The following is a 26749-nucleotide window of genomic DNA, read 5'->3' on the forward strand; positions in this document are numbered from 1 at the left end:
ACACTTCCATAGCTCCAAGTGGGACCATCTAGGGTCAGGGTGAGGGTGTCAGATAGTCTCACACAGCACTTCTAGGCAGCAGCCTGGAAATGTGAGAGGAAGTGGCAATTTGAACGTGGCTCTTTTTGTGGCTGCAGCATATCTGCTCTCTTAATCCCTTAACACAAAGCCTGGATGAGCAGTACCTTTGTGTGTGTCAGACTGTCAGAATGGCTGACTTGAAGAAGCAGGTTTCGGCATGCAGAGATTTCTTTTCATTTTTTCATACAGCAGCAACACTGTGGCAGATATGGAATCTTAGGTTACGTTGAGAACATCTACAAGTACAGCTGTGTGGAGGAATAATGCTGATCGGAATGGTAATATTGCGCACACATACACACAACACAGGAGTAAGAGTGAATGTGCGTGCAGACACATAAAACCGTTGGTTTAGAATTATAAATAATAATGCCATGAAATACCATCTGACCAGACATTCTACAGAATGGAATGTCAATGTTTTATTGTCGGACATGTTACAGTCTTATGAAAAGAAACAACCGTGACCAGTCAGAAGAATATTCAGTGCATTTCGTCACCACATGAAGATTCCTAGATTTATTTTTCCTCAAAGTAGGAATCCAAGTTTCATTTTAATTGAATGAGATGTGCCAAAAATAAGTGCTTTCTACCACATCCTTTTATCCAGAATAAAGCCACAATCCTAACTGAATAAAAATGAGTGTTTTTGTTTGTTTGTATACACATTAATTGCAATTGACGTAAAAAAAAAAAAAAGGAAAAAAAAGAATCTCAACCAACCATGGCACATAATGGCTGACCAACCTGTCTCACCTCCAAACACCTTAGTATTCAAAATATCCCACACAACCAAACAGAAACAATAATTTCACAAAGACTGCAAGTCCTTCAAGTCTCTGCTTGAGGAATCATGCAACCAGCACCCCGATTTTCAACCCCTTTGTCCTAAACGGCCAAATTTACAATCTCTTTTACTTTGATTACTCCCCCCCCCCCACCCCCCCCAAACACTTCTGCTTTTAGTCAGACTTCTCCTTCTCTTTCATGTGTAGGAAGACGATGCTGAAGACGAATAGTCCTGCCATCATGGAGAAAACGCTGGCATAGTACGGGTAGGCTGAGGGGATGAAACGCTCGTACTGCGTGTGCTGCAATGGACGGACGGACACCTATGGTGGAGGAAACCATAAGGAAGTTATTTGCTTGGCAGTCTAAACGAGGTTCTTTGATGAATATTAGGGTTCTTCCCAGGCACGCATTAATGCAGGCAAACAAAAACATGTACAGCATAACCCATAGTCGAAAACAAAAGGGCAGCTTTACTCTCCCTGCACTGGGAGATACAGTTCGAATACTATGACACCTAAATATTTAGCTTTTCTTTGACAATTTTAGGACATATGATTTGTTGAATTTTGGAAAAAGTACACAATACCTGCAAGAAATAACTAAATGTGGCAATGGCATATTGATGATTACATAGGTTCATGTAGTGGTTCCCAAACTGTGGTGCGTGCACCCCTTGTGATGCACGAGCGCGGGAGATAACAGGGGGTGCATGGCCAAAAAGGTTTGGGAACTGCTGATATTGTACAGTATTTGGGTCAAATATTCAAGAATGGTGGAAAATATAATAAAATTACATAGACTTACAGGTTAAAGTGCAGCAGGGCTTGCGACTGTCAACTTGACAAAATTTGAATAGATTTTTTTATAATCGACTAAATCAGTTAGTCTGATTAACCACTTAATCCCTATTTTATACTTACAAAGTTGTGAAAATAACATTCCAAAAGTTCCAATAAATAAAGTTATTATGTCATCATGTACCTGAGTGGATGAGTAGAGGTGTGTAAATCCCAGTCTGTTGTAATCCACCTTGAACTGGAAGACTCCGTACACATCAGGCAGCTTGAACTGGACACTGTATTTGTCTCCTGTTGAAATGACGTTTTAGCAGTCATAATTGTGTAACTTTGGAAATGTATTCAATACTTTAGTATTCAATAATAGAGATGCACGATATTGACATTTTGGCTGATTTCTTTTCATTTTCAAAGCCATCAACGGTCACATAATTATTGCTTCAATATTGGTGAAACATTGGTCAATATCGGTGAAATGTCTCTCAATAATGGGGCAAAAAATATCGGTCAAAGAACACCAGAATTATTTTTGATTCGATAACGATCTTGCATTTTTAATTAAATATCGTCCGATATCGATATGCTACAGATAAAATTAATTGTGTATAATAAATTCAATACGACTTACCAAGGTTACAGAGATGTTGCATACTTATTCTATCATTTAAGTAATCGTGTTCAGTGTAGTTTGTATATTGTAAATAGGAAAAAAATAACCCGTGTTCCAATGGATCTGATGGAGTTCTTGTTCATACTTTAATGATTCAATTAAAAATAGACTTAAGCACTTTCACTTTCAAAATGTTGAGAGCTTGTAGGTTTGGTAATTATTGCTACTTGTATGACACTGAACGACAAAGTCCAGGTATTAATTTACAAAAAGAACATAAAAAGTTGAAATATGCAGAGATACGTTTCTGATATCAAAACCATAGTTCCACATACCATTTTTCAAGAGGTATGTCCTGACGAAGGGGTCGATTCTCACAAACTCGAGCTGAATATCGTCTCCGTTGAAGGGAACCCACTTGCCGTCGACCAGCATCTCGATCACGACACTGTACTCCTGTGTGAAGGAAGAGTTCTCCGTTTATTGGAAACTGAAGAAAAGCTCAGGATGACCACATCTCTGTTCAGACTCGAATGTGGTGCAAATCTTTGAATATATATTCTTTCAGAGCGAACATTTTTAACTCAAATATTTGCTTCTGGGGGGTCCCTGGAACAACATATTTTGAGATGGGGGTCGGAGGCCAATTACATAAAATTTTTGGGGGTCCTTGACATGAAAATGTTTGAGAACGACTGACATAGAAACATAGGGTTTTTCTGAAAAGACATTTGTAGAATCGTCCTCAGGTCTAAATGGGTTAATTTACTTTTTTATTCCCAAGATTTAGTAACCCCATGTTTTTGGGGGGTGGGGCGGGGGGGTTCTAGGGTTCTCAGCTAAATCATTGATAGTTTAGGAACCTGATGGACCGTAACTCCAAGAGTGTACAAAAGGAACCGTGGGTTCTATTTGTACACTCTGGTAGGCATCATGGGGGTTTGAAGACTAAAGGGCCTTTCAAACGGGAAGCGAGGAACGCAGGCGTTGTTGCCTGGATCAACAGGTCTGCTACAAGTCTGCTCAAGAAGGCCACAACAACGCAAACGTAAAAAGAAAAGCTAAACAGAATCCAGGTCTGGTGAGTTGCGGGCGTGTGCACGAAACGAGCACGCGCGCAACAAATTCACGGGACCGCGCTCACGTAAATACGCTTACGTTGTCACACCGTGACTGCTCCGCACAAATTGAAAACGAACCATAGGCACGTTAAATCACTTCACGTTTGAAAGGCCCTTTATGCATACCAAGCTGGGTGTTTGAGAATCACTGGTGTATGGAACTCACCACCAGGTCGGTGATAGTATATGCTGCAGGGGGACTGATCTCTCCCACTGGATGATGGGTAACAGCTCCCACTCTGAGGACTCCCGCCTCCTTGAACACCCAGCGTGACAGTGCCTCGGCCAGCTCCATGTTTCCTGTCTGCTCGTGCCTATCAAAAGATATTTGATCATATCTATATTTATCACCATGAGGAGGAGATACTAGAAGTATCCCATTCCCAACCATGACCGTGTAATTGGCAACCCAACAGTCTTTATTGGAACATTCAAAGGAAACAAACACCCCTTGTCCGTAGACCCTACTGTGTGGCTGATTTGATTGTTTTAATTGCAATATTTTACCTGGTTGTAACAATTTTCTTGTTTTTATGGTCTATGAAGCCAGGTATAAATAGTTTTAAAAAAGTGAAGCAAACAGTGATTAGCATATATATATTTTTATCCCACAATTTTGTAACCCATTTTTCACCCCTGTGTCAATTATCTATTGTGATCCTGGGCTCTACACACCCTCCGCCAACCTGGGGAGAGCAATGGACTTTATTATAGACACTGAAGGCAAAACATGGGACAGATAGGGAAGTATTGTGCATAGCAGCTTCCACTGACCAGTGGCAGCGAGAGGGGGATTACCTTGGGGAGCCAGGCGTGGCCTTCTGCACTGGCGAGTTGAAGAAAGCATCGCTGAAGAACTGCATTGATCCGCTGAAGACCACCCTGGCATTGTTCCTGGCCTGAAGGCCAGCAATCAGCAGGGTGTTCTTGCCAACAGCATGGGGGTACTGTGGAGACCACCCAAGGTTCAAGTTTATTTATTGTCACCGAAGAACAAATTGGGTTGCAGCATAGACAGTACATTAAACAATGAATGAAACAGTACAAACAAACAAACATAGCGGATACCAGAGTACAAAGGTGCACACAACCATTAAACCACAAGGTCATTAAGAAAGAGGCAAACTGCTTTGAAATAGAATCAGGCAATTACCACCACACTCTCTTTCTTCGTGGAACAGTTCTACATAGACACAATTGGTCTTCGTTTATGTACGGAACCGTGAATAGACAATGACGTGATTTGACGCCAGCATGGTTTATTTGCACAAGCTGTAGTTTTAATGAAGATAAAGTGTAGTGTAGTGTTACTACCTGAGAGATAGGTCTGTCGGGGAAGAAGGAGTAGGAGGTAGAGGAGCCAGTGAGGATGTCAAGAACAAGAGGGTTCTCTGGGTCTGCCACCATGCTGGAAAAAAGGGAGGGGGGGGGTAACATGGTTTATTGTGAGTAAATCAATAACACTGCTCATTTCTAGTTTCTACACAGCAAAATCCTCTCCGTTTATTTCTTCTCCCTGGTTTTTAACTCTGAATGATCGTCAAAAGCCTGAGTCATTTAATTTTTTGCCTATTCAATCTGTCTTCCCGTATGCTTGTTTTTAAATCAGACCTTGTACAGCACTTTGGTTAACCCCTGGTCATTGTAAATGTGCTTTATAAATAAAGTTTGAGTTGAGTTGAACTCCGAGTGTACAAATGTAATCAAATAGAAACCCTTTAACCGTTTGTTAATTTATCCTTTTGTCGAGTCTGAGAGAGTGTAAAAATGTAACCAGTCAGGATTACACTGTAATCTTTTAGCGATACACTTACCCAACGCCCTTGAAAAGAATTGGCTTCTCGGTGGGCGTGCCTACAATGGTGGGAGCTTTCAGCAGGTTCTCTGGGTCAGCAACAACCAGGGTGTGCTGCAGAGAGGGAGACGTTTCAGTCAGTCCTTTGGTACAGACCATTAAAGCAGAACTCTTTTAACCCATTCTGACCTGAGATCAGATTCTAAAAATGTCTTTAGTTTTCTGAAAAGGCTATGTTTATGTCAGTTGTTCTTCGATTTTTCAAAAATAGCAGACCTACAAGCTTGTAGATCTGCTATTTTTCAATAGTTAAAGCATAACATAATGCTAACACCAAAAGGGGTTCCCGCCCAAAATGGGTTAAATACATCATCCAAGACAAATCTAGGGCCTTCATGTTGTCTCAGGATCAATCTTGTGGCAGCAGAGCATAACGCACGCCACATTCTACGCACCTCGCCGGGATCGGACACGTCGTAGTTGTGATGGTCGATGACGGCGGTCTTCTCTTCGTCAAACTCAATGCCGCACTCACTGCCCAGCTCTCTCAGAGGATCACCTACAGACGCCAGGATGAGCATTATATTACTATACAGAACCAAAGATTTAACTAAATGTGCAATACAAATAATAGCACACACACACACACACACACACACACACACACAACACACACACACACAGGATCTTGAAGGGCCTTAAATTGGCCAAAGCAACAGGAAACTGACCAATATCTGAGTTGGCAGCGACCAGGACATTGCCACCACCATCGATGAAGGATGTGATGGTCTCTACATTGATGTTGCCGCCAAAGTCTGAAAAGAATAAAGTGGAATACGGTCTTAAATTAACCCTTGTATTAACATCTGTCGCTATATACAAATAGAAGCTCAGAACAGTTGATTTAGGGGTCTAAGGACATTTACCTTCAACTGATGGTGAGAAGATGACCAAATGGTCATAAAGAAACTGGCCATATTTGATAAGAGACAGGGTGGGGTCGTCTGCTGTCTTGAATGATAGGTCAAATCCACGGTCTGAAAAGGAAGACAAGATTTCAGCTGTACTGTACTTGACATCTCATCTACATTTTGTACAGCACCGGTCACAGCTTTGAAAACATACGTATTCTTTTCATTTCTACTTTTTATTTAAGCAAAAATATATATAGAGTACTTAAAGAGTACTTATTATAAATGCAAGATAAATATGGGCACTTTTGAAAAGTGGGAGAACTGGGCATGTTTGCAAAGTGTGCTTTGGGTAAATCTGTATAGAGCTCAGGGCAGGGGCGCAATAGCCTAGGGGACGCGGGGGACGCGTCCCCTGCCAGCGTCACATTGGTCCCCCCCAGATGAGTTTGGGCCTGGTACGAGACTATAGGTACAGCTGTTGCTTCTTTCGAAAAATATAACGCAACATAGGAACCCCGCTAGTGTTTTTGGTCTTCGTCTGACAGTTTCTGTAGCAGAAAGACCTCTTTTCTGGAGGGGGGGGGGGGGGGGACAGTCGGTTTGGGGGGGTTCCCGACGGCTGCGCGTAGCTTCCACCTCTGACAGAGGGGAAGCGAGTAAGCGACGCCGTCAGAAACCCCCTCACTCAGGAAGGCCCCCTCACTCAGATCTCAGACGGACCAAATTGCGACAATAACATACAGCCTATGTAAAGAGAAATATAAACAAGACCTTGGCGCAAAACTTCATATTTACCCTGCTCTAATACAACAAAAGTGTGTTCTTACATCCTCCATTTCACATCAGCACTCGTGAGTAAATTTAATTGCCATTATGAAAGTTTTCAGTGACGTTGGACCCACAGGTTGCATTGTCGTCAATAATTAATCTGTCTTTAAAACGTTCTAATGTTAATATAGCATATTGGCATTGTCTGTTGGTGGTCTGGTGGTATGTTATATGGACCATGTAACAACATGGTCAACAGCACTGTTTGCAAATGTAGCTACATTTGTTGGCCACAAAGACAATTTAGACAAAACATGCTGCTGCCTGCTAATGGAGCTTGTATAGATATAGGCTAATTATTTTTCGGGGAAATTGCAGATAGTTTAGCTTCCAGTGACTCAATGATTGAGTCACTGGAACAACCTCTCTGTAGTCCGACCCTAACCATAACCCCACGTTTTGGTGGTTAGACCCCCCCATCCCCCCCTCCCCTAGGGTAGTGGGGGGGAAGCGGCGCCGCTCTATATCCCCCCCTAGCGTTCGGTCAGTGTTGCGCCTCTGGCTCAGGGCAACATGCACATGCTGTAAACATTGTATAGTGTACACAGAATGCTAGAAAGGAACACATACGTCTCATTGTTTTTCCATCAGTTGATTAGAAATAGAAACGGGGGGGATAGGCCCAGTTTCCACCTAAAACAGTGCCTAGTTGTCCTCCCCAAAACACAAGACCAGACAGTTAGTTCTCCCTTTTCTTATTCCTGCCACTGTTGAAGTTACAGATGCATTGAGACGGGTAGATACTAGACTTCCTGGACCCCGACAGTCTTGGAATGGATGCATTGGGGAAGTTTACGGTGGTATCCTGATGATGATTTATCATTTATAATAGGTAATCGTTGCCGAAAACAGCCGTACATAGCCATACAGTTAACTGTAACTGTTACAGTTATTGTGTTATATAAAACAACAGTTTATAGGCAACAGCTACCTGCCAGGCTGCGGAAGAAAATTGAATGGGTGTCTCGGATGTTCATGTTGTCCAGCAGGACGAGCGTCCTCCCGTCGGCCGCCGATGAGCGCACCATGGCCGCCAGCACCACCAGCAACACCCCGCTGCTGCACATTGCGGACCTCCGTGTGCGCACAGCCATGGTTCCTGTGCGTTTTCTGGACGGTGATAATAATGATGCAGCAGAACTGGACCGGCCCGTCTGCGAGACTGCTGCTGTCAGTGTAAACGACGCCATTTTGCTGCAGACCGAACAGAAGTCGACGTCAGCGTTAGCAGCGGGCTACACGCACACTTTGACCCCGGCGATCCAGCCAATGGCGTGCGAGAACGCGGCAGTCGCCCTGGGCTGCCGTTCAACCAATCAAATGAAAGCTTTATTCTAACAATGTAGTATCGAGTGGTCCTTGGAATAAAGACATACACTAGTCTACTCTAAATATATGAATATATTCATCTAAATGTTGAATTCTGATGAATTCCTGTTCTGTTCTTTGGCTATATAGAACTTGAAGTGTATATTTGTACGTCTCTAAATGTTTTGATGAATTGAACAAGGTGTGGACCCTCTTGTAAACAAGTGCAATGCTTTATTGGTCGTCCACTCACAGTTAACAGTCTTTGTATTGAGTTGTGCTTGAAATGTACTGTAATTCTGCAAACTGTTCAATAAATATTTCAATCAATCAAAATACCAGTGGTGGAAAATGTCTGTTACATGTAGAAATTCCTGAATTCAAAATTGAGTAAAAGTACAAAAGTATTGGTATCAAAATGTAATAAAGTACCAAAAGTAAAAAGTACTCATTGTGCAGAATTGTCCCATTTCAAGTTTTCTAATGTATTCCAATCATTTGAAAATAGCAGATCTACTATGGTACAAGGTCACAGCATTGTGAGCGTGTAGATCAGGGGTGCCCAAAAGGTAGATCGTGATCTACCAGTAGACCATTATACAATAAGTATTATACAAAAAGTAAGTTGTTTTGAGAGTAAAGAATAATGGCAAAATATTCCATACTATCGCAAAGTATGTGTTTGGAACAAATACATGTGATAAATGTAATATGTAATGCAGTAATACAATGTAATAAAAATATACTTTGAGAGGAAAAGTTCATGGCAAAATATGTTTTATTTGCATTTCAAATATGTAGCCTACAAACAGGGCTATAAGTACATGATTCTGCCCATCTGTGGATTATAGTAGGTGTGGTATAATTTTCACAATCATGAAATCATGATTGCAGGAAGGAATCAATATGTAAATACATCTTTGCTAGAGACACTTGGTTGAACATAAATAAATACATTATCAATACAATACAATAAGTTCCATAGAGGGAAAAGTCATTTATTCTGGACACGAGTTGGAGTGAACGTATGTTAGCAAATGTTATGTTAAGCTTACTACGTCAAGAGCTCACAAGGACACATAACAAAAACAACATGCACAGCATTTAAAATGTCTGCCAGCAGCACATGACATGCTCATGACAAGACACCTGGAGGCTGTCCTACTAGTAATGTACAGTACATGGCCTCTCTGTACACTTTGATTTCCATGAAAAATACTTTCAACTGAGTATTTTAGTATTTGGACCATTTGAAGAAAATAACACAGGACAATGTTTCTTCGTGATTCGATCTACCCATTTATATTGTTGAATTAGTTATATCCAAGAAGGATTATGTCAAAGTCTGTATTTCAATATACAAAATAAATACACTAAGTTATAGGCCATTTTCTGATTCCCATAGAGATTTCCAAAAACATTTATATCAATTATTAATATTTTATAGAATCCTGGATGGTTTGATTCTAGGCTTAAAATAATTTATATAAATATTTTTGGCAATCTCTATGGGAAAAAATTAATGGGGTCTGGATCGATGGAGCCAGAAAATGGCCGCCACTGCTATGTCCTATAACAACTAACTTAGTAAATAATCTAGAATTCTGTGCCACCATGAATCAATATATATTATGTATATATATTTTGTATGTGTTTTTGTCAATTTTATGTTTTTCTTTTTTAGATAGATCAGTGCAGACAGGAAACCAAGGGTAGAGAGGAGAGACATGCGTGATGGGATCAGATTCGAACTAAGGTTATTGAAATAATGAAAACGAAATACAAAAATAAATAAATAAAGGGTTTCCCAAAAACTATATCTAACTGGAACGGCATTGTTTTTACAAAACTAAAATAATTGAGAAAACATCTAGTTTTAATCTGGCACTAGTATTTTTGGGTGGATATACAATATACTTTTTCTGACCTATTTGGATCTCACCTCGACAAATAAACACTAATGAAAAAAATAAACCCTTTCCAAACAAACAAAAATAGCAACCCCATGCACTTTAAAAACGAATTAAAACAAAACCTCAAATTGAAAAGAAAAAAACAAAATAAAACGAATAAATTGTATAATAATAACCTTGATTCAAACTTGGATCCTCACGCTCAAAATGGGTAGGCAGGCACCCCTTAATCAATTATATTTGCCAAACCACAGAAATATAAATGTACAATACATTTCATGGCTGAATAATGTAATGTAAATGTAAATTACCCTGTAGGTAAAAAATAAAAAAACCCACTGACTTCTGACGGTATACTGGGCATTAACTTAAGACAATTATTATAATTATTTGCTTTACAAATGCTGCAACTCATTCCATTTACTACTCCAGTTTTAAGTTTGAATTGGCTCTTTTCTCATATTAATTCCTAAAAATGCTGCTACTCTATGACTCGCTCTCACACTCCATCCCCTCTTCTCTTTGCTGCTCCTCCTCAGTGACAGCAGTGTCGTCTTCCCCTCCCGCTCTGAGCTCAGTTCCCATTGCCTCCGTTTCCTCCTCCTGGGGCTCTCCCTCCTCTCTCCCTTTTCCTTGGGCCTCCACATCCACTGCCACTCCCTCGCCTTCCACTTCCCCCTCGGCTTCCTGGGTGCGGAAGATTAGTTCCCCTCCTTGTATGACCTGTGCGGTGGTGGGTTGCCAGGTTGCGGCGGTATCCCCCAGGGCAGTCGTAGCAACAGCTGCCGTGGTGTACTGGTAAAAGTCAGAGTCCGCCTGGAACATGACCAAGGCCTGAGCTGTGTGGATGCGTACGTGTTGAGCCAGAGAGCTGGCATCCAGGAATTTGTCGCCACACGAGTCGCAAGCAAGCAGGATATGAGTGTTGGGGTCTGTGTGGAGAAAAATATGCAACGATAGAAAGAAAATCATCAATTACTATTAGATAATGTACATCTATAGAGCTCATTTGGTGGTGGGGGTTATTTATTGTTATGTGATGATTTCATGATTTCATGCTTGAGTCCATACTGACAAAATGTATTGTATTTGTATGTAATGTATTTGTACATATATATTGTTGTACAAAATGTACAACAATATTTATGATTCAACCGACCAACTGTTTCAGCATTTCTCTGTGGTCCAACAATTCCCATGATGCATTTTGTGGGCAAGCACAAGCATAGCACACCCCACAGTGCGATCCAGTGAATGACGTGCAATAACTTTTCCACGCAACGTGCAGCGTTTGAGACTCTCAGAAGATGCTCAGTTTTATGAATACTAATGGAACATTATTCCAACAAGAAATAATGTTGAAAATGAGGATAACCAGTGTTAATTGGAAAAAGGAGATCGGAATCTGCTCTGTACCGCTTGTAGAGGCCCAGAATAGGATTCAAGTCGTTGAGGTGGAGACATGTTGTCTCTCTACGACTCACCTGCTTCTTGCACCTTCTCCACAGCCTTGGTGATTTCGGCTTTCAAAGCCTCCGTTTCGTCTGCGGACACAGTCACCGGAACCACTGTGTATGGACAGATTGCAAGAGTAAGTAAAACTGCACACGCACGCACGCACACACGCACGCACGCATGCACACGCATATCATCACCCAAAAGTACAGGATGGGTGTTGTCTCCCGCAACACGTCGCAGCGCGAAAGCATGCTTTCACAGAAGACATGCACACGGGCTTCTATGGAATCCAAATGACTGAAATCAGTTGTAGCAACTGAGAACTTGAATCCATGCGCAAGCGCGTGCATGCACACACACACACACACACACGCACACAATCTGACCTGTAAGCTGTGTTACAGCGCTGGCAGCCAGGGCCTCCGTTGCCAGGGTGACGATGTCTTCCGTGGTCACCGTGACGATGTTTATCTCGTTGTCAGAGGTGCAGGACGCGCCAGCGTAGTCGTCGACACACTCGTCCATCTCGCTCCCGGCGACCACCAGCCGCTTCATGCCCGCCTTGCCCTGGTGCACCGTCTTGACGTGGGAGCGCAGGTTGTCCACGCGGTTGAACCCACGGCCGCATTTGTCACACAGAAAGGGTTTCTCTCCTGAGCGTGGTGGAGAATAGAGGGCATTTATTTCCATAAAATATGTGGGCAGTTCATACATTTTAAATGTCGTTTTATAAAGTATAAAGTGTCTAAAGGTATAGCCCATGAAAACTATGTGTATAAATATGTAAGTACCGTTTGCACCGGGTACTTAAAGGGGCATTCCACTCGTTTTCAACATTTTACTATGTCATTAAACGGTGCAAACGGTACCTACATACTGATATATTTAAGTACAGGGATACATCCTCAATGTTTACTGACAGGATCAGATATAATCGAGCGTTGCAGTCCCGCCCCCTCTAGAGACCCGGAAAAGAAATCCCTGTTCATTTTCCTCATAGACTTTTCAAAAAGTATTTATACTTATACTATATTTGTACAAAGCCAACTCTTGTCGTGACAAATCATGACAATAAAATGGTCCTGATTCTTCAACACGTTTACGCTGATATAATGATGTGAAGCTAGCGGAAAGGCATTTACGTGGATTTCCCACATTCATTTGGAATTCATGGAAATGGCCTTGAACTTGACTCCGTCAAATCCTACGGGACGTCTTTAGGTGGCGGAGAAATTTGCGGAAGCATACACTTGCGTATAGATTTATTCAGAAGGCTTTAGTCTTCATGCTGAATCAATAAATTGTTCCCAAATATCAGATAAAATATGTATGCATGTGTCCCCAACATATTGGTCGATCAGCACATAAAGAAATTATAGCCTATATAATAAAAGCTGAGTGCACTTGTATGCCTAAATGCATGCATTCTAGGCAAGTTAGCCTAGAGTCCCATACAGAAACTGCCCCTGCAAGCCCGACACCTTTTTATTTATTTATTAGGATATTACTATAGCATGCGCGATTGCGCTTCTCACTTGACAGCTTTCTACTCGCAGTGCAACGCGTTGTGAGCTTGTAGATCGGCTCTCGCGCATGTTAAAAAACAAACTCACAATTATAATAAGAACATAGGCTTATCTGCATTCTGCACTGTACGAATGCAACATTGTTTAGTGTAGTAATGCCTGCAGTAGGCGGCAGGCCTATTGAAATTGTTTTGTTACGGAGCTCCTTCAGTCAGTTGACTCAAGGAGTGTGTGTCGGTGTGCAGACACACGGTCGGTGCAGCGTGCTGCCGATCCGATTCACATTGGAAAATGAATAGGGCTATATAGCCCTATATAAAAAATAGAAGACCACATTAGCCTAATGAATGGCATCAGCGTGTTTGAAAGTCGGCCAGTCATATCATATAAGCCAGCTCACCTCCACTCGTGCTTGTTCACAAACATGACGGACAGACTTTATAATAATGTATATTGATATTGATCACATGCATGGATGCCACACACAGAATAGTTTAACTCACTGGATAAACTCACTGGATTATAATTTCTTCAGACAAGAGGATCCCAGGCAACGGCGTCAACTCTGCGGGTGCGCAGGAGCCGAAGCACCCACTGGCAAAATAATAAGCCAATAATAATAAGTTGCGGGGCGGGTGGGCACCTTAAAATATATAGGCTACTCTAAGGTGGGCACCCACTGTCGTTAGGGGAACCTTCCGCCACTGATCCTACAGGCCTATAATTATTCACTTATATGAATGTATAGGCTACTGTTCTTTACAAGTAGCAGTGTCGAGGGCCCATGCCCCCCTCCCTCTCTCTCTCTCTAGCTCTCTCTCAAAAGACGACTTTTGCATTGACATATATCCGATATTTTAAATATCGGATATGTTTTACCTCTGCAAAGGTGTGAGTGAGCACCCGCCTTGGTCCCGAACTTAATTAAATAAATTATAATTATATTGCTTCAGCGGAGCACGCACCGCAAGCTTGGAAATATTTTAATTTCCTTTGGTGTCCTTTGATGGATTGATGTCAGTTTGTACATATATAGTAGCCTACAGTGGTAATATACAATGGTGCAAAAACGACATAACGTAAAAGCCCTAACTGTCCTGCTCCTACATGTGTAGAATTATAATAGAGTGCGGGCTATATTCATAGCAGTGACCGCGGCTGTGATTTCTTTCCAGCAATCATTTTTATTGAAATTTGTGAAGTCGCTATATAGTCTGCGGCTGCAAAGCCTTTTTTCTTTTTTTGACAGACATCTCAGACAAACTGCTGTCTGCTGAGTCATGCTTGAAGCCTTTTATGGTGCGATATGGGGCGTGGATCTTATACTCTAAGGCGTGGATCAATGCAGATGAGGTTGTCGGGTGCTTTTCCGATCACTTTGCACCCGCTGCATTCAGTATGACATACACCTGCGATACGCCTGTGCACCTGTGGTACACACCACTCTCTGAATAACACGTCATCTCAACGTAGCTTGATCGGACGGATAAATACGATCTGTTTCCGCCACAGTGTAACGGTGGCGTATTTCTTTTTAATGAATTTGGCCCAATGTTTTGGGCCAAACAAAGAATTAGAAAGTAGAAAAAAACGGCAGGTTACACTTTTTTTGTTGTTATTCTTCTTTGTAATTATTTGTTTGGTCTAAAATATTGTTTGTTGTCATGATTTGTCACGACTCGAGTTGGCTTTGTACGACGCTTAAAAGGTCTTTAAATAAATACTTTTTGAAATGTCTATGGGAAAAATGCATTGGGATTTTTTTTCCTGGGCCTGGCGTCGTCATGAAAGGGGCGGAACTGCGACGCTCTATAGGGGTGAATATTTGCCCCCTTCCCTCCAATTTCAGCGCAATTAGAAATGTCATGGTCATATTTGCCCTTAGCTACTGTATACAATACATAAGAATCAGGGGTCATCTTAAAACATTTCTTTCCACCCTAAAACATGATCATCAGATATTATTATAGTATAATGAGGAAGAACTTTTTCCAAAAAGTGTACAGTATTTGTTAAAATCATGCTTTTATGTGGTGATGGGTGGTGATCCACCTGAACTGAAGCCGCACCCACAGCTGTAGTTGTATGATAAAGGGGGAGGGGTTAGGGGAGGGGTTGATAGTGTTACTACTGTTTATTTCATTGGCCCGTTTGACTGTCAAGGGTTCAGCCTCAAGGAAAAAACCCTAAATACAAAGTTAATACACCATTGCACATAAAAACGACTACAGGGTGTCTAATGAAGTACTGTCACCTCATAGACACATGAAAAACTGGTCAAATACAAAAATTGTGGCACCCCATCTTTAAATGTTCACAGTCGTATGCATGTCTATGTCTCAGGTAATTTCCCCAGAGGATAATACCAGAAGCAACATTTAAAATGATCCATACGACTGTAAACATGTCTGCAGTACCTGTGTGAATAATGATGTGCTTGGAGAGGTCTCCCACGTTGACGAATGCCTTGTTACACATCTGGCACTTGTGTGGACGGATGTTGTCATGATGTCGAATATGATTGGCAAGTTGACTAGACTGGACAAACCTGTCCAATGAGAGAAGAAGAGGTGTCTCACTATTGGTCTACTTCATTTGTACAGAGACATGACTGGGTAAGCAAAACCCTTGGAACATAGCCAAAATAGCCAATCTACAAGCTCATGTGTCGACTTGCCATCTGACACCACATGTGTTTTTTGCCATGTCCAAAATAGGGCATAGTAGTGGCAGCCACCATAAAACATTTGATTGTGTGTCAAAAAAGATTTGAATGTTTAATTACATTATATATTATATTTAATAAATACCCTTTTCTTTGCAGTTTTCATATATTCTGCGGCAGAATCCATTTTCTTATGGCCATGATTCACCAGGAGCCTGAATGGCTTGGTTCCAGCCTGGAATTTACAGGCTTAAAATAATTTATATAAATACTTTTGAAAATCTCTATGGGAAAGATGAATGGGGTTTATATCTGTGGATATATATCTGTATATGCCCTATACCAGAGAGGATGCCAGGGGTAAAGGGGTTAACTGCCATACTCCGGTTTGGAAAGCCTCATGACACGTGTTCTATTATTATCACAACCTCAAAATTCTGTGAAATTCTCTAGAACTAACCCTAACCCTCTCTTCGAGGAATTTTTAGGTAATTTGTCACTGTAAATCTCAGTGATTTCCGTGGGTAAAACCTCAGCTTTACAGAGTGGCCAAAGACGAATCCATCTAGCTCAGGGCTTAATTGTAACATATCTTTGTCTCCTAAAAAGTAGACCAATCACAACTCATCCGTGACATTACAAAATAGACAAACCCATTATGACAGTTTGAAACATAGCTCATAATCTGTGCATGCAAATCCTGTTAATCTCTTAATCAACATCGTTCTTGTGAAGCACTTTATCTGCTTCTAGATGAAGTATTTATAATGCTCACTACTTCAATTTGGCTAAATGCACTGCATGCCCATGAGGACTGCATTTGTGTGGTTTTGTTCACAAACAGTACACACACGCACACTTATTATTGATAGCTAAAGACTGGAGGCCAAACAATCATAGACACACACACACATGAGGCCTGTCCCCTCAATGCTAATTTAAACCCTATTTGTATTTGGATAAGGATTCAAAATTGGATATGAAGATTAATCTGACATAGTTTCAGTGTTAAAATGGATACAATAATTGCTATCTGTGGTTCTGTATGGGCTGTGGCAATATGTTTGACAAATAGCTGGCAGCAACGTATTGGGGGGGGACTAAAAATAACTAAAATTGTTCATTTTCTGGAACAATGAACTTTAGTTCAAAATGTTGAATTATGAACTATGAACGGAACTAGTTAATTTAAAAAAAGAAAACTGTGAACTGAACTATCCCAACACTGTATATATGTATGTATTCATACAGCACTTTCCGTCTGTGAAGAATCTGACCTTTTGCCGCAGCGATCGCAAACGTAGGGTTTCTCTCCTGTGTGCTGGCGGACATGGGCAATAAGCGAGCTGGCCTGGGTGAAGGCCTTGCCACAGATAACACACAAACAGGGCTTCTCTCCTGCAAAGATGAATTAGATGCGACAGTGGAATGCAGACCCTTGTTGATACTGAATGCAAAACGTGACTGGAATGGATACCTTTTTTTCTTGACAAATGACAAATTTGAAGTACCTGTGTGGATGCGTTCATGTCTTTGCAGGGCCCCGGGGTCAGCAAAAGCTCTCTGACAGTGCATGCAGGTATAGGGCTTCTCTCCACTGTGAACGCGCAAGTGTCTTTTCAAGTTTCCTATAAAATAAAAAATATAAACAAAATGGTTAAGTACGACTGCTTTTCTTATCCTTCTGCAGGTGCCTCTTTCTTCTCCCTTTCTTTTAGTTCTCGGTTTCCCAAACACTGGGTCGGGACCCATTTGTGGGTCGCGGACACATTTTTATGGGTCCCTTTTATTTTGTGTTACCAAAATTTAGTTTGTTTCTTTTTTTATATATATTTTTTATCCCACGATTTTGTAACCCATTTTTCACCCCTATGTCAATCATCTAATGTGATCCTGGGCTCTACACACCCTCCACCAACCTAGTCCCCATATATGGGGACAAGGGGAGAGCAACGGACTTGAACTCATGCTTCCTTCATGCCTGAGTGTCCAAGTTGCTCCTTTACACCTGACAGGGGGGAGTTTCCCTGGTTGGACGTAGCGCGTGGTAGGAACACGTTATTCCAACCAGTTCCTTTCCCCTCCATTAGGCGCCCCAGCTGGCCAGGGGGAGGCAGTTTAGTGACCAGGATTACTGCATGTTTTTTGTGAGGGTACCTACCCTAGGGGACACGGGGAGAACATGCAAACTCCACACAGAAAGGCCCTTTCGCCAACCCCGCCTTTGGGTATGGGCACTGATGACGCGGAGGAGGAAACACGCTGCCAGCACCCACAGCGTCCCGAGCGGGAATCGAACCCAGGACCTTCTAGCTGTGAGGCGACAGCCAAATTTAGTTTTTGACTATTATTATATCAGAACATTTTCGTGCACAAAAAAAGCAAACATCTTCATGAATTAAAAACAAAATTCAATTGTTTGTAAAAAAATCCATAAATTTGAAAACAAATGTTTAAGAAGTAATGAAAATAGCTGATCTACAAGTTCACAACCCGGTGGGAAGTGATATGTTGTGAGCTTGTAGATCTGCTATTTTCACTAGTAGTTTGGGTCCTGGGCAAACGTCTAATCTATCTTTTGGGTCTCGACCTGAAAAGTTTGGGAACCACTGATATAATGTACTCTATTCTGCTCTTTCCATCAAATCATACCTGAAGTGGTAAACTGTTTCCCACACTCTTTGCATTTGAGAGGACCGTCTGCTATATGAATTTTCAAGTGAGCCTTCAAATTCCCCATCTGCAAAACAAAAACAATGCATAAATAACCAGATAATGGAATATATTAACTTGAAAAGGCACAGACAATTAACTAAATGTTAAGCTCTAATGGCACAGTGAGCTCCATCAGTTTGTCCCGCTGACCTGGTTGAAGCGCTTGTCACAGTGCGGGCACTTGTTCCCCTTGTTGGTGTCGTGGGTCTCCAGGTGTCGCATCTTGGCCGTGGGGTCGGAGAAGGCCCTGTCACAGAAGTCACAGATATATGGCTTCTCGCCGCTGTGCACCAGCTGGTGCCGCTTCAGATTGCCGGACGTGGTGAAGAGCTTGCCGCACTCTTCGCAGCTGTAACGCGCTTCGCCCGTGTGGCGCTTGCGGTGCAGATTGAGCAGGCTGATCTGGCGGTAGCTCTTGCCGCAGGTGGAGCAGCAGAATGGTTTCAGTGGACTAGGAGGCAACGACAAGTGGAAATTAAGATTATTATTTCAATAAACTTTTCTATGGCTACACTTAAACAGATGCTATAGAAAAAGGGACTCGAGTCCTCCGCTATGCTTCCGTCTTGGAACCATAGCGCCCAAGACTGCCCGTTGGCAGGAGGTGGGGAACTTATGTTATTTTGCATGCGTTACTGTATGACATCTCCTGGTGAAACTCAGCAGGTGAAAAGAAGCGGCTAGCAACGTCACAGGTATCGAAGGTAACATGTGTTTGCCTCCCAAACAAACAATTCAAATGGGGGTCAGTAGCTGCAAGAGACTGCAGTACAAGTGGATGTGGGAGATGGCAGAATGACTTTACTGGGAGGAAAACATGGGATTAAATTCCCAAAACTAACATTCTGTGTAAATCATAATTTTAGGGATGCCTATGAATTGGAAGGCTGATTAAAACAAGGACACACTGACCTGTGTGTCTTTTCATGCGCTTTGCAGGCAGCAGGGTCCGAGAAAGCCTTGTGACAGTCACGGCAGCTGAACGGCTTCTCCCCCGTGTGAATGCGGATGTGCCTCTTGAAATTGCCTGTGTGAGTGAACTTCTTGCCGCAGTCCTGGAAAAGAAGCCAGCGTTAGCATGGCCAGGTTATTTATTTACCATAACAATTATCTGTCTCTAAAACCATTGTCTGACAACAAATCAGAGTGCTTTGGTGGAAAAAGTACTCACATTATTTACTTACCGGTAAGTAAAAGTATCTATACTGCAATGTCGAAGTACTTTGTTACTAGTAAAAGTCCAGAATTCAAAATAAATAAGAGTAAAAGTACAAAAGTATTGGTATCAAAATGCACTTAAAGTACAAAAGTATTAATAATATAAAATAATCTTTAGAAAATAGCAGATCTACAAGCTCACAATGCGTGGCAAAATGTATATAGCCCTTATAGGGCTTTAGTGGTTAATGTATGTTTTGTAATAATAAAGTAATAACAAAGTAACTCCTATTACCTAAAGTCGTCAAATAATTATAGTGGAGTAAAAGTACAATATTTGGAACTGAGATGTAGTGGAGTAAAAGTATTGGAAATTGATAATACTTCAGTACAGTAGAAATACAAAATGCTACTTAAGCAAAATGTACTTAGTTACTTTCCACCACTGATCACATGCATACGTTATACATGCAGTCCTCACATCGCATTTGTGCGTCACGGAGCTATAAGGCTTGGACTCGGACCGGCTACTGATGGCGCCCGGCTGTCCCTGCCGCTGCTCTCGTCCGCTACCCGAATCCTCCGTCTCCGTCAGGTCGTCGAGGTCGTCGTCTTCCTCGCCGTCCACCTCCTCGTCGTCGGCCTCGTCGTCGGCCGCGTCCTCCGCGACACCGTCCTCTCCTTCCGTCGACGCCGCCTCCCCGAGGGCCTCCGCCGCTTTCCTTTCCTCCTTATTCGGAGCGATTTCCTCGTCTGAGTCGTTGTCTATACGACAAGGTGAGCACATGGATGCGGTATAAAACTGACAGTGGTGGAAAAAGTACTAAAATGTTTTTACTTATTAGTAAAATTATCAATACTGCAATGTAGAAATACTCCGTTACAAGTAGAAGTCCAGAGTTCCACATTTCCAGGGTATAAAAATGCACCAAAAGTAGAAAGTAGTAGTAATCTCATTTCTCAAGTCTTTTGAAAATAGCAGATCTACAAGCTCACAATGTGCCACAATGCGATGCTATTGTGAGCTTGTAGATCGGCTTATTTTAAAATGGCCGAAATGTATATACTGTAGGGCTGAAGTGGTTACTGTATGTTTTGTCATAATATTCAAAATCTACAAAGTAGCTAGTACGTTTTCAAATAAATGCAGTGGAATAAAAGTACAATATTTGCCTCTGAGATGTAGTGGAGTAGAAGTGTCTACTGGAAATTGGTAATACTCAAGTGAAGTACAAATAGCTCAAAATTGTAGTACAGTACTTGAGTAAATGTACTCAGTTACCACTGAAAACTGACAAACCCCCCCCCCCCCCCCCCCCCCCGCCCCCGGCTCCTCCAATGAAATCACCTTCTCATTGAAATGCTGTTCAAGGGCTTTGAATAGTTACTAATGGCAGTCTCACCGGGTGGGAAGTTTCGCCGAGGAGCCCTTCTAATTCTCCTCCCTCGAGAGCTCATGTAGGACGACCTGCCTGCCTTAACGGATGATTCTGGTATAAAATAGAAAATAAAATAAAGAAAGTTTAGTTTGTCATACAAACATAATTATGATTGCTATGAGATAATATAATATTCATGAGCGTACATACAAATCTCTCTCTTTCAGGTAGTAAAATGATGTCTAAACGGAAATGACAGAATACTGACTGGGTGTGTAGTCGGCGTCTGAGGGGTCATCCTGAAATTCAGGAACATCTTTTGCCACGGTTTCTTCCGTGTTCTCTGTGGTGGTTTTGTTTTGCGCAGCGGGGGTGGCACTTTTCGGGGGTCGTCCTCGTACCGAGTGCGTTTTCGCGGGGCTGCTGGGAGCAGTGGGAGCAGTTTGCGGTGAATCACGAACAGGCTCCTCTTTCAAGCCTTCTTGGATGACTTTGGATGCTTCGTTCTCTGTGACCGGAGTCTCATCCACTCGCGTGGCCTCCTCCGACAGTTCAGGCTCCGGGTTACACTCGCCCTCCAAGTTCTCTTTTGTCGTGAAAAGAAAGTGAAAAAAAAAAAAAAAAAACAGTGCCATGGAATTAAAGCCTTCTCTTTTTCATTTTTTGTTAATAAAAAATAGATGAAAACGATAAACGATCTTGTATTTTTTTATTATGGGATGAAAAGGGCTACATATTACAGCCTGACGAATACCAGATGAGTCGCCCCTTTACCAACTCGCCCCGGGCGTACAGCCGGCGGAACTGCGCAGCCTGGTATTCCTAAAGTAAACTAAGGTCACATTCTCAACTAATACTTCGGTAGACTCGAATGCGTATGGGCGGGGATTTTGGGATTCTTGCATATTTAATTGGCTGCGGTTTGCCTTCACACCATCATTCGCAGCAATTGGAAACGCAGCAGGGGGGACCTTTATCAATGTGTTCCATTCATAAACTAGCCTACACAGTGAAATCTATGGTGATAAAATTACACTCATAACGTGCATGTGTCGTGCCGTCTGGGACCCCCCACCCCCCCTCTCTCTCTTTCTCTACGCACTGTTCTTTTGGCACAGCGCTGCATGAGCGCACTGATATAACTCCCCAGTCCCCACACAGTGACAGCACTCCATGTTTACGGCACGCACAGACAGACAGACAGATAGACAGACAGACAGACAGACAGAATATTCTGTAGGCTATAATAGGCTACACTGCAGTGTTTTTATGTGTTTTCTTAAGCAATTGATTAATGTACACGTCCTCATTTTGATCAGGGCTTCAGTCTCCTCATTCGACCACGTCTATCCACAGTAACGGGACATCTTTGCGCTGCGTAAAATATGCCTTCTCCGTCTCCAACTGTGTTCAGCTCCTCACCCGCCACATTGTTTGCTTCATTTCCTTTATTTACTGCGGATTGCATTCACACCTGCACCGAATCGTAGTCAAGTGCGATTGGAAGCGAAGCGAAACCCCCGTTTTTGGGCGGAGTAAAATGCGGTTCTTTGCTGCGCATTAGGATTCGAATGAGCCTTCACACCTGCCAAACGAAGCGCACTTTCTGAAAATGCGCAGCAGGATTCGTTTTAATCGCAGCAAAGCTCTCTGGTGAGAATGTGACCTTAGTAAATTATGCTTAAACGGTTAAACCTAACCTGATGGTTTAGGGGCGACCGTACATGATACCAGCCTGACAGATCAATGCATTTACAAATTTAGACCATTACGATTTTACAGCTAAATCCATGGATTGTATGGCCCAAATGGCATTCAGTGTAGCCCTGCAGTGTTATAATCAATGACATTGAAATTAGCAGGATGCCAAGTAAATTACCAATATCAATATGCTTTGGCGTGGAATCTGTCGATCTGATGGCGTAGCCTAAACTACACAGTAAAATCATCAGTGTTCATTGTAGATTTGCTACTCTTAGAGAATAGTATATAAAGGTAGCCAAATGAATAGTGATGCACGATATAATCGGTAGCATATTGAATTTAAATCGACCATGAAAAATTCATTTCGGATCGGTCTCAAAATAATCCAGATTATTTTCACAGATATTGATGACGCAGTAATAATGTGACCGTCAATTTGTTTTGTGTATTTCTAATGTTTGAAGGCAGCGTAATCCGTATAATATCGGAATTCGTCAGAATCGGTATCAGCAGATATATGACCCTGCAAATAATCGGAGATTGGTCATAAATAATTCGTGCACCCCTACAAATTAACCATTTGAAATAATGGTTGTTATCAAAGGCATAACTCAATGTATAAATGCTGTTTTTTTGTTGAAGCAGAAGCGCTGGACGGAGATAATTATTAGGGACAAGCAATATCGGGCATTCCGTGCATGCAACGCAGTTGCAGCTAATACGTTTAAATACAGGGTGTGTTCGATTTAGGTGTGCCAATGTGCAATCATAGACAATACTGCTGACTACTGTCTATCCATGCTTCAATGTTTTAGTACATTGGCACAACCATGGCACTGGGCACACCTACTGTAAATCTCTAACACGCGCATTATTAATTTTATTAGCTGCAGCTGTGTTATTTACTAGCCTGCCATGTCTTTGTCCTTCTGGATGTTTTTAACCTGTACAGGCACCACAAAATCAGCCATGGTTTCATGCCCCTGGGGATTTTACTGTGTGTGTGTGTGTGTGTGTGTGTGTAATGGCCAAAAAATGTTGAAGCCTCCACTCACCAGCAGTAGCGTCCGGTGCTGCCAAGGGAGGGGGGGCTGTGGGCACCGCTATAGACTGGTAGGCAGAACAAGCATTTACGATCTCGTGCATCTGGAGAAAGTGGGCAACAGCCACCACATCGTCCACGTTCTGCAGACTTAGACTCAACTTGGCGGTGTACATGAACTCTAGAACTTGGCCCAAACCTTCAATAATAACACACACGCACACGCACACGCACACGCACACACACACACACACACACACACACACACACACAGAGGTTCAGTTGAAGTGGTGTATAGCGGTGAATAGCTGTAAAGTAGTGTTAAGGGGATATTGCTCGTATTGGTCACTGCCTGAAAAGGTTGAGAACCAGTGCTGTACAACCTAATCCAAGGACATTTTGGCCGATATTGATATCCAATAGGCTATAACGAATTGATGTTATAGCCGATAATCAATATAATCGATATAGTCGATATGATCTAATTCTGTATAAAAAAATCATAATACTTTTGGCCATTCTGAAAAAGGCTTTTAAACACTGAATTTGAAAAGAAAACAAAAAAACAATGCCTCTTTATTCCAAAACTAGGGATGCACCGTTTTTTTTTTAAATGTTGGCCCATATCCCAACATAAACAGCTTGAATGTATAGTATTTTTATTTAAAAATGTTAACTTGTTGACTCTTGGAAAACACTGACAGAATCATCCTTAATTCATCATCACAAAATGCTTTTTCAGGTTTTTTTCAACATAATTATTATAAAATGAAATAAACAATATATTATTTTGATATAGATTCAATACCGATATTGCATTTTAAGGCCAATATTGTCCGATACCTATGTGTTGACCGAATAATTGCCCATCCCTTGTCCTTACCTGCTGCGTTGCTGATGTCCAAATGCACCACATCTTTCTGGTCCAGAAAGAGTGTGCGGAAGTAAGCGCTGCAGGCTGCCAGCACCGCCTTGTGGGCCTTGAAGTCCACTCCGTCAACCACAAAGGTACAGTCACACAGCAGGCCCAGCTGTCGCTGGTGGTTGAGCTGCTCCAGAACCTTCCCGCTGTGCCACGGAAAGTCCATCCTCCTGCAGGGGGTTTTGGACTAGTCTGATCGGCAAGATGGTTCTGGAAACATGTTGACACTTGACAGTCAAGAAGTGGGATGTTACTGTTGTGTTCAGAAGGTGGGGACATTAACAGAATGTTAATGTCATTAACATGAATGACATTATGACATTAACAGAATGACATTAACAGAATGTTAATGTATGTCATTATAACTCTATGATTAGAATGGACAATTCCAGTGATGTAAATACTAGGTTTTCAATGTAATGGGTCCAGGGACCCAGGGGTGGTCTTTTAGAATGGATCCCAGTGACATGAGTTCTACTTCAATGACGTTAGAGTACAGTAGCCTACTGTGTGAGTACACTCAGCACAGTATTGCATCCCAGGACCAGTGTGACATGACATGATTGCATTCTTTCTGAATTTAGTGGGTCTAAGGATGCAGGCTATTTGCATCATTGCAATTCACCATTACTTTCTAAGAAATATATGGCCCATTTCCAAGATCCAAAGAACTCATATTGACGATGTATGAATGTATTTATGGAGAATCTATGCATCCTCTTTACAAGTATGTTGCTGTGTTTTAGACTTTTAGTACTATTACTAAGCTATGCCAATTGTTCTCAAACGTTTTCCTCCAAACTCCAATCCATGTATTTGGCTGCAGAGTAGCCTTGATCCAGCTGTGATATTAATTTAATTTTAAAATAGATGCCAGGCTAGACCAAGGCGTGATCAATATTACAGAAATATCACCAACAATTTAGCTAAGCTTTATGTAAGAATCAAGATGGAAGTAAATTAATTTAATACCAGAAAAAAGAGAGCATTCAATTGTAGGCTATATGACAATGATGATCACAGTCTAATCATCATGGTCTTGGTTTAAGACAACTAATGTCAACAAGGCGACACGCGTCGTGGGCAGAGAACGTAATGTTTTTTTTGTAATATCGAATAGGAAACATTGATTTCTTGATATTTCAGGTTGTAATGTTCCAAAACTTTGAACACTTTGGTTTGACAATGCAACTGATTGATTACAATTCCTCAATCCTTGTGCCTTTTCTATCAGGGATTAATTTAGTGTGCCTGGACTCTGCATGCAGTGAGTGGAGCAACAAGATGGCGCGTTCTTCTAACACAGGGCCTTTTTTATTATCCCCGTCATTGTAACAGCCTCGTTCTCCTAGTCGGTTTTAAACGCCATTTTAATCGAGACGAGCGACAGAATTACCTCTTTATAATCGTAGCTTTCACGGCTTCGGATTCTCTAGCACACGTTGTTAAGAGCTGTTTTCTCCCACAGTTGTTGTTGGAATAAAGTCAATCGAGTTTTTCGGCGATCGATCTTGTCCCACAGACGCGATCCACCGCCATCTTCCACTCTCTGATCGATTGATAGTGGCCGAATGGATATTGGTGGTAGGATTTAAACCCCATAGCTCGGAGGGACGGACGTGTCGCCATTGGCTAGTTGGTTGTCTGGGAGACAATATTATTTTCTTCCAAAGCAACTTCGGACAGTAATGTAAAAGTTTCAAGTAGTCTTGAAACTTACTGTAATACATTGACTGTTTTTATTTTTGTTTATTTGTGTGGGTAAAATATATACCGGTAATACGTTTCATCACATACGACCATTTACGGGGCTAAAATGTATTAATATAATATAACTGTTATCATGTCTGTGACGAGCCAAGACAGCAACCAAACTAGCCAATAATAGCGCGACCGACTCTCCGGGCTATGGGGTCGATTCGGTTTATTATTATTTTTTGCACGGGTGATGCAAACAATAACCACGTGATGGCGCAGTAGACAAGGCCTTTATAATCAGCACTGCGACAAACATGCACAGA

The 26749-nt window shown here is 41.8% G+C and overlaps 2 protein-coding genes across 4 annotated transcripts; both read right to left on the bottom strand.

Annotated features, from left to right (window-relative positions):
- Positions 1-461: 461 nt before the first annotated feature.
- Positions 462-8185, bottom strand: ddost (dolichyl-diphosphooligosaccharide--protein glycosyltransferase subunit (non-catalytic)). Its single transcript, XM_080764910.1, has 11 exons — positions 7870-8185; positions 6123-6233; positions 5925-6011; positions 5652-5755; positions 5216-5310; positions 4716-4809; positions 4200-4348; positions 3568-3715; positions 2616-2736; positions 1855-1961; positions 462-1193 (listed from the first exon to the last, which is right to left on the bottom strand). Exons 1-11 carry the CDS (start codon positions 8126-8128, stop codon positions 1044-1046), a joined length of 1425 nt encoding a protein of 474 aa, XP_080621036.1. The 5' UTR covers positions 8129-8185; the 3' UTR covers positions 462-1043.
- An 833-nt stretch (positions 8186-9018) lies between these two features.
- Positions 9019-26268, bottom strand: zbtb17 (zinc finger and BTB domain containing 17). 3 transcript variants are annotated; one of them, XM_080764033.1, is made up of 15 exons: positions 26125-26268; positions 24690-24938; positions 23820-24005; positions 21329-21646; positions 21085-21171; positions 20163-20446; positions 19436-19578; positions 18674-18974; positions 18461-18548; positions 17320-17436; positions 17086-17206; positions 15561-15691; positions 12004-12270; positions 11644-11727; positions 9019-11091 (listed from the first exon to the last, which is right to left on the bottom strand). In XM_080764033.1, exons 2-15 carry the CDS (start codon positions 24892-24894, stop codon positions 10646-10648), a joined length of 2778 nt encoding a protein of 925 aa, XP_080620159.1. In that variant the 5' UTR covers positions 24895-24938; positions 26125-26268; the 3' UTR covers positions 9019-10645. The 3 variants fall into 3 exon arrangements, with proteins under 3 accessions (XP_080620159.1, XP_080620158.1, XP_080620160.1); XM_080764032.1 differs by having other exon boundaries at positions 24690-24955; XM_080764034.1 differs by having other exon boundaries at positions 24690-24981.
- Between the last annotated feature and the right edge of the window lie 481 nt (positions 26269-26749).

The sequence above is a fragment of the Protomyctophum bolini genome (assembly GCF_963924005.1).
Source record: "Protomyctophum bolini genome assembly, chromosome: 5".
Classification (NCBI taxonomy): Eukaryota; Metazoa; Chordata; class Actinopteri; order Myctophiformes; family Myctophidae; genus Protomyctophum; species Protomyctophum bolini.

What these genes read in the sequence shown, in the direction of transcription:
- ddost (XM_080764910.1), bottom strand. Translation starts at nt 8,128, where the DNA reads ATGGCGTCGTTTACACTGACAGCAGCAGTCTCGCAGACGGGCCGGTCC. An exon ending in CCGACAGACCTATCTCTCAG is followed by an intron (nt 4,349 to 4,715) that starts GTAGTAACACTA and finishes TGGTCTCCACAG; the next exon opens with TACCCCCATGCTGTTGGCAA. An exon ending in ATACTATCACCGACCTGGTG is followed by an intron (nt 2,737 to 3,567) that starts GTGAGTTCCATA and finishes TCCTTCACACAG; the next exon opens with GAGTACAGTGTCGTGATCGA.
- zbtb17 (XM_080764033.1), bottom strand. Translation starts at nt 24,894, where the DNA reads ATGGACTTTCCGTGGCACAGCGGGAAGGTTCTGGAGCAGCTCAACCAC. An exon ending in TCGGCGAAACTTCCCACCCG is followed by an intron (nt 20,447 to 21,084) that starts GTGAGACTGCCA and finishes CTTGTCGTATAG; the next exon opens with ACAACGACTCAGACGAGGAA. An exon ending in CGCTGTAACACAGCTTACAG is followed by an intron (nt 11,728 to 12,003) that starts GTCAGATTGTGT and finishes GTCCATACACAG; the next exon opens with TGGTTCCGGTGACTGTGTCC.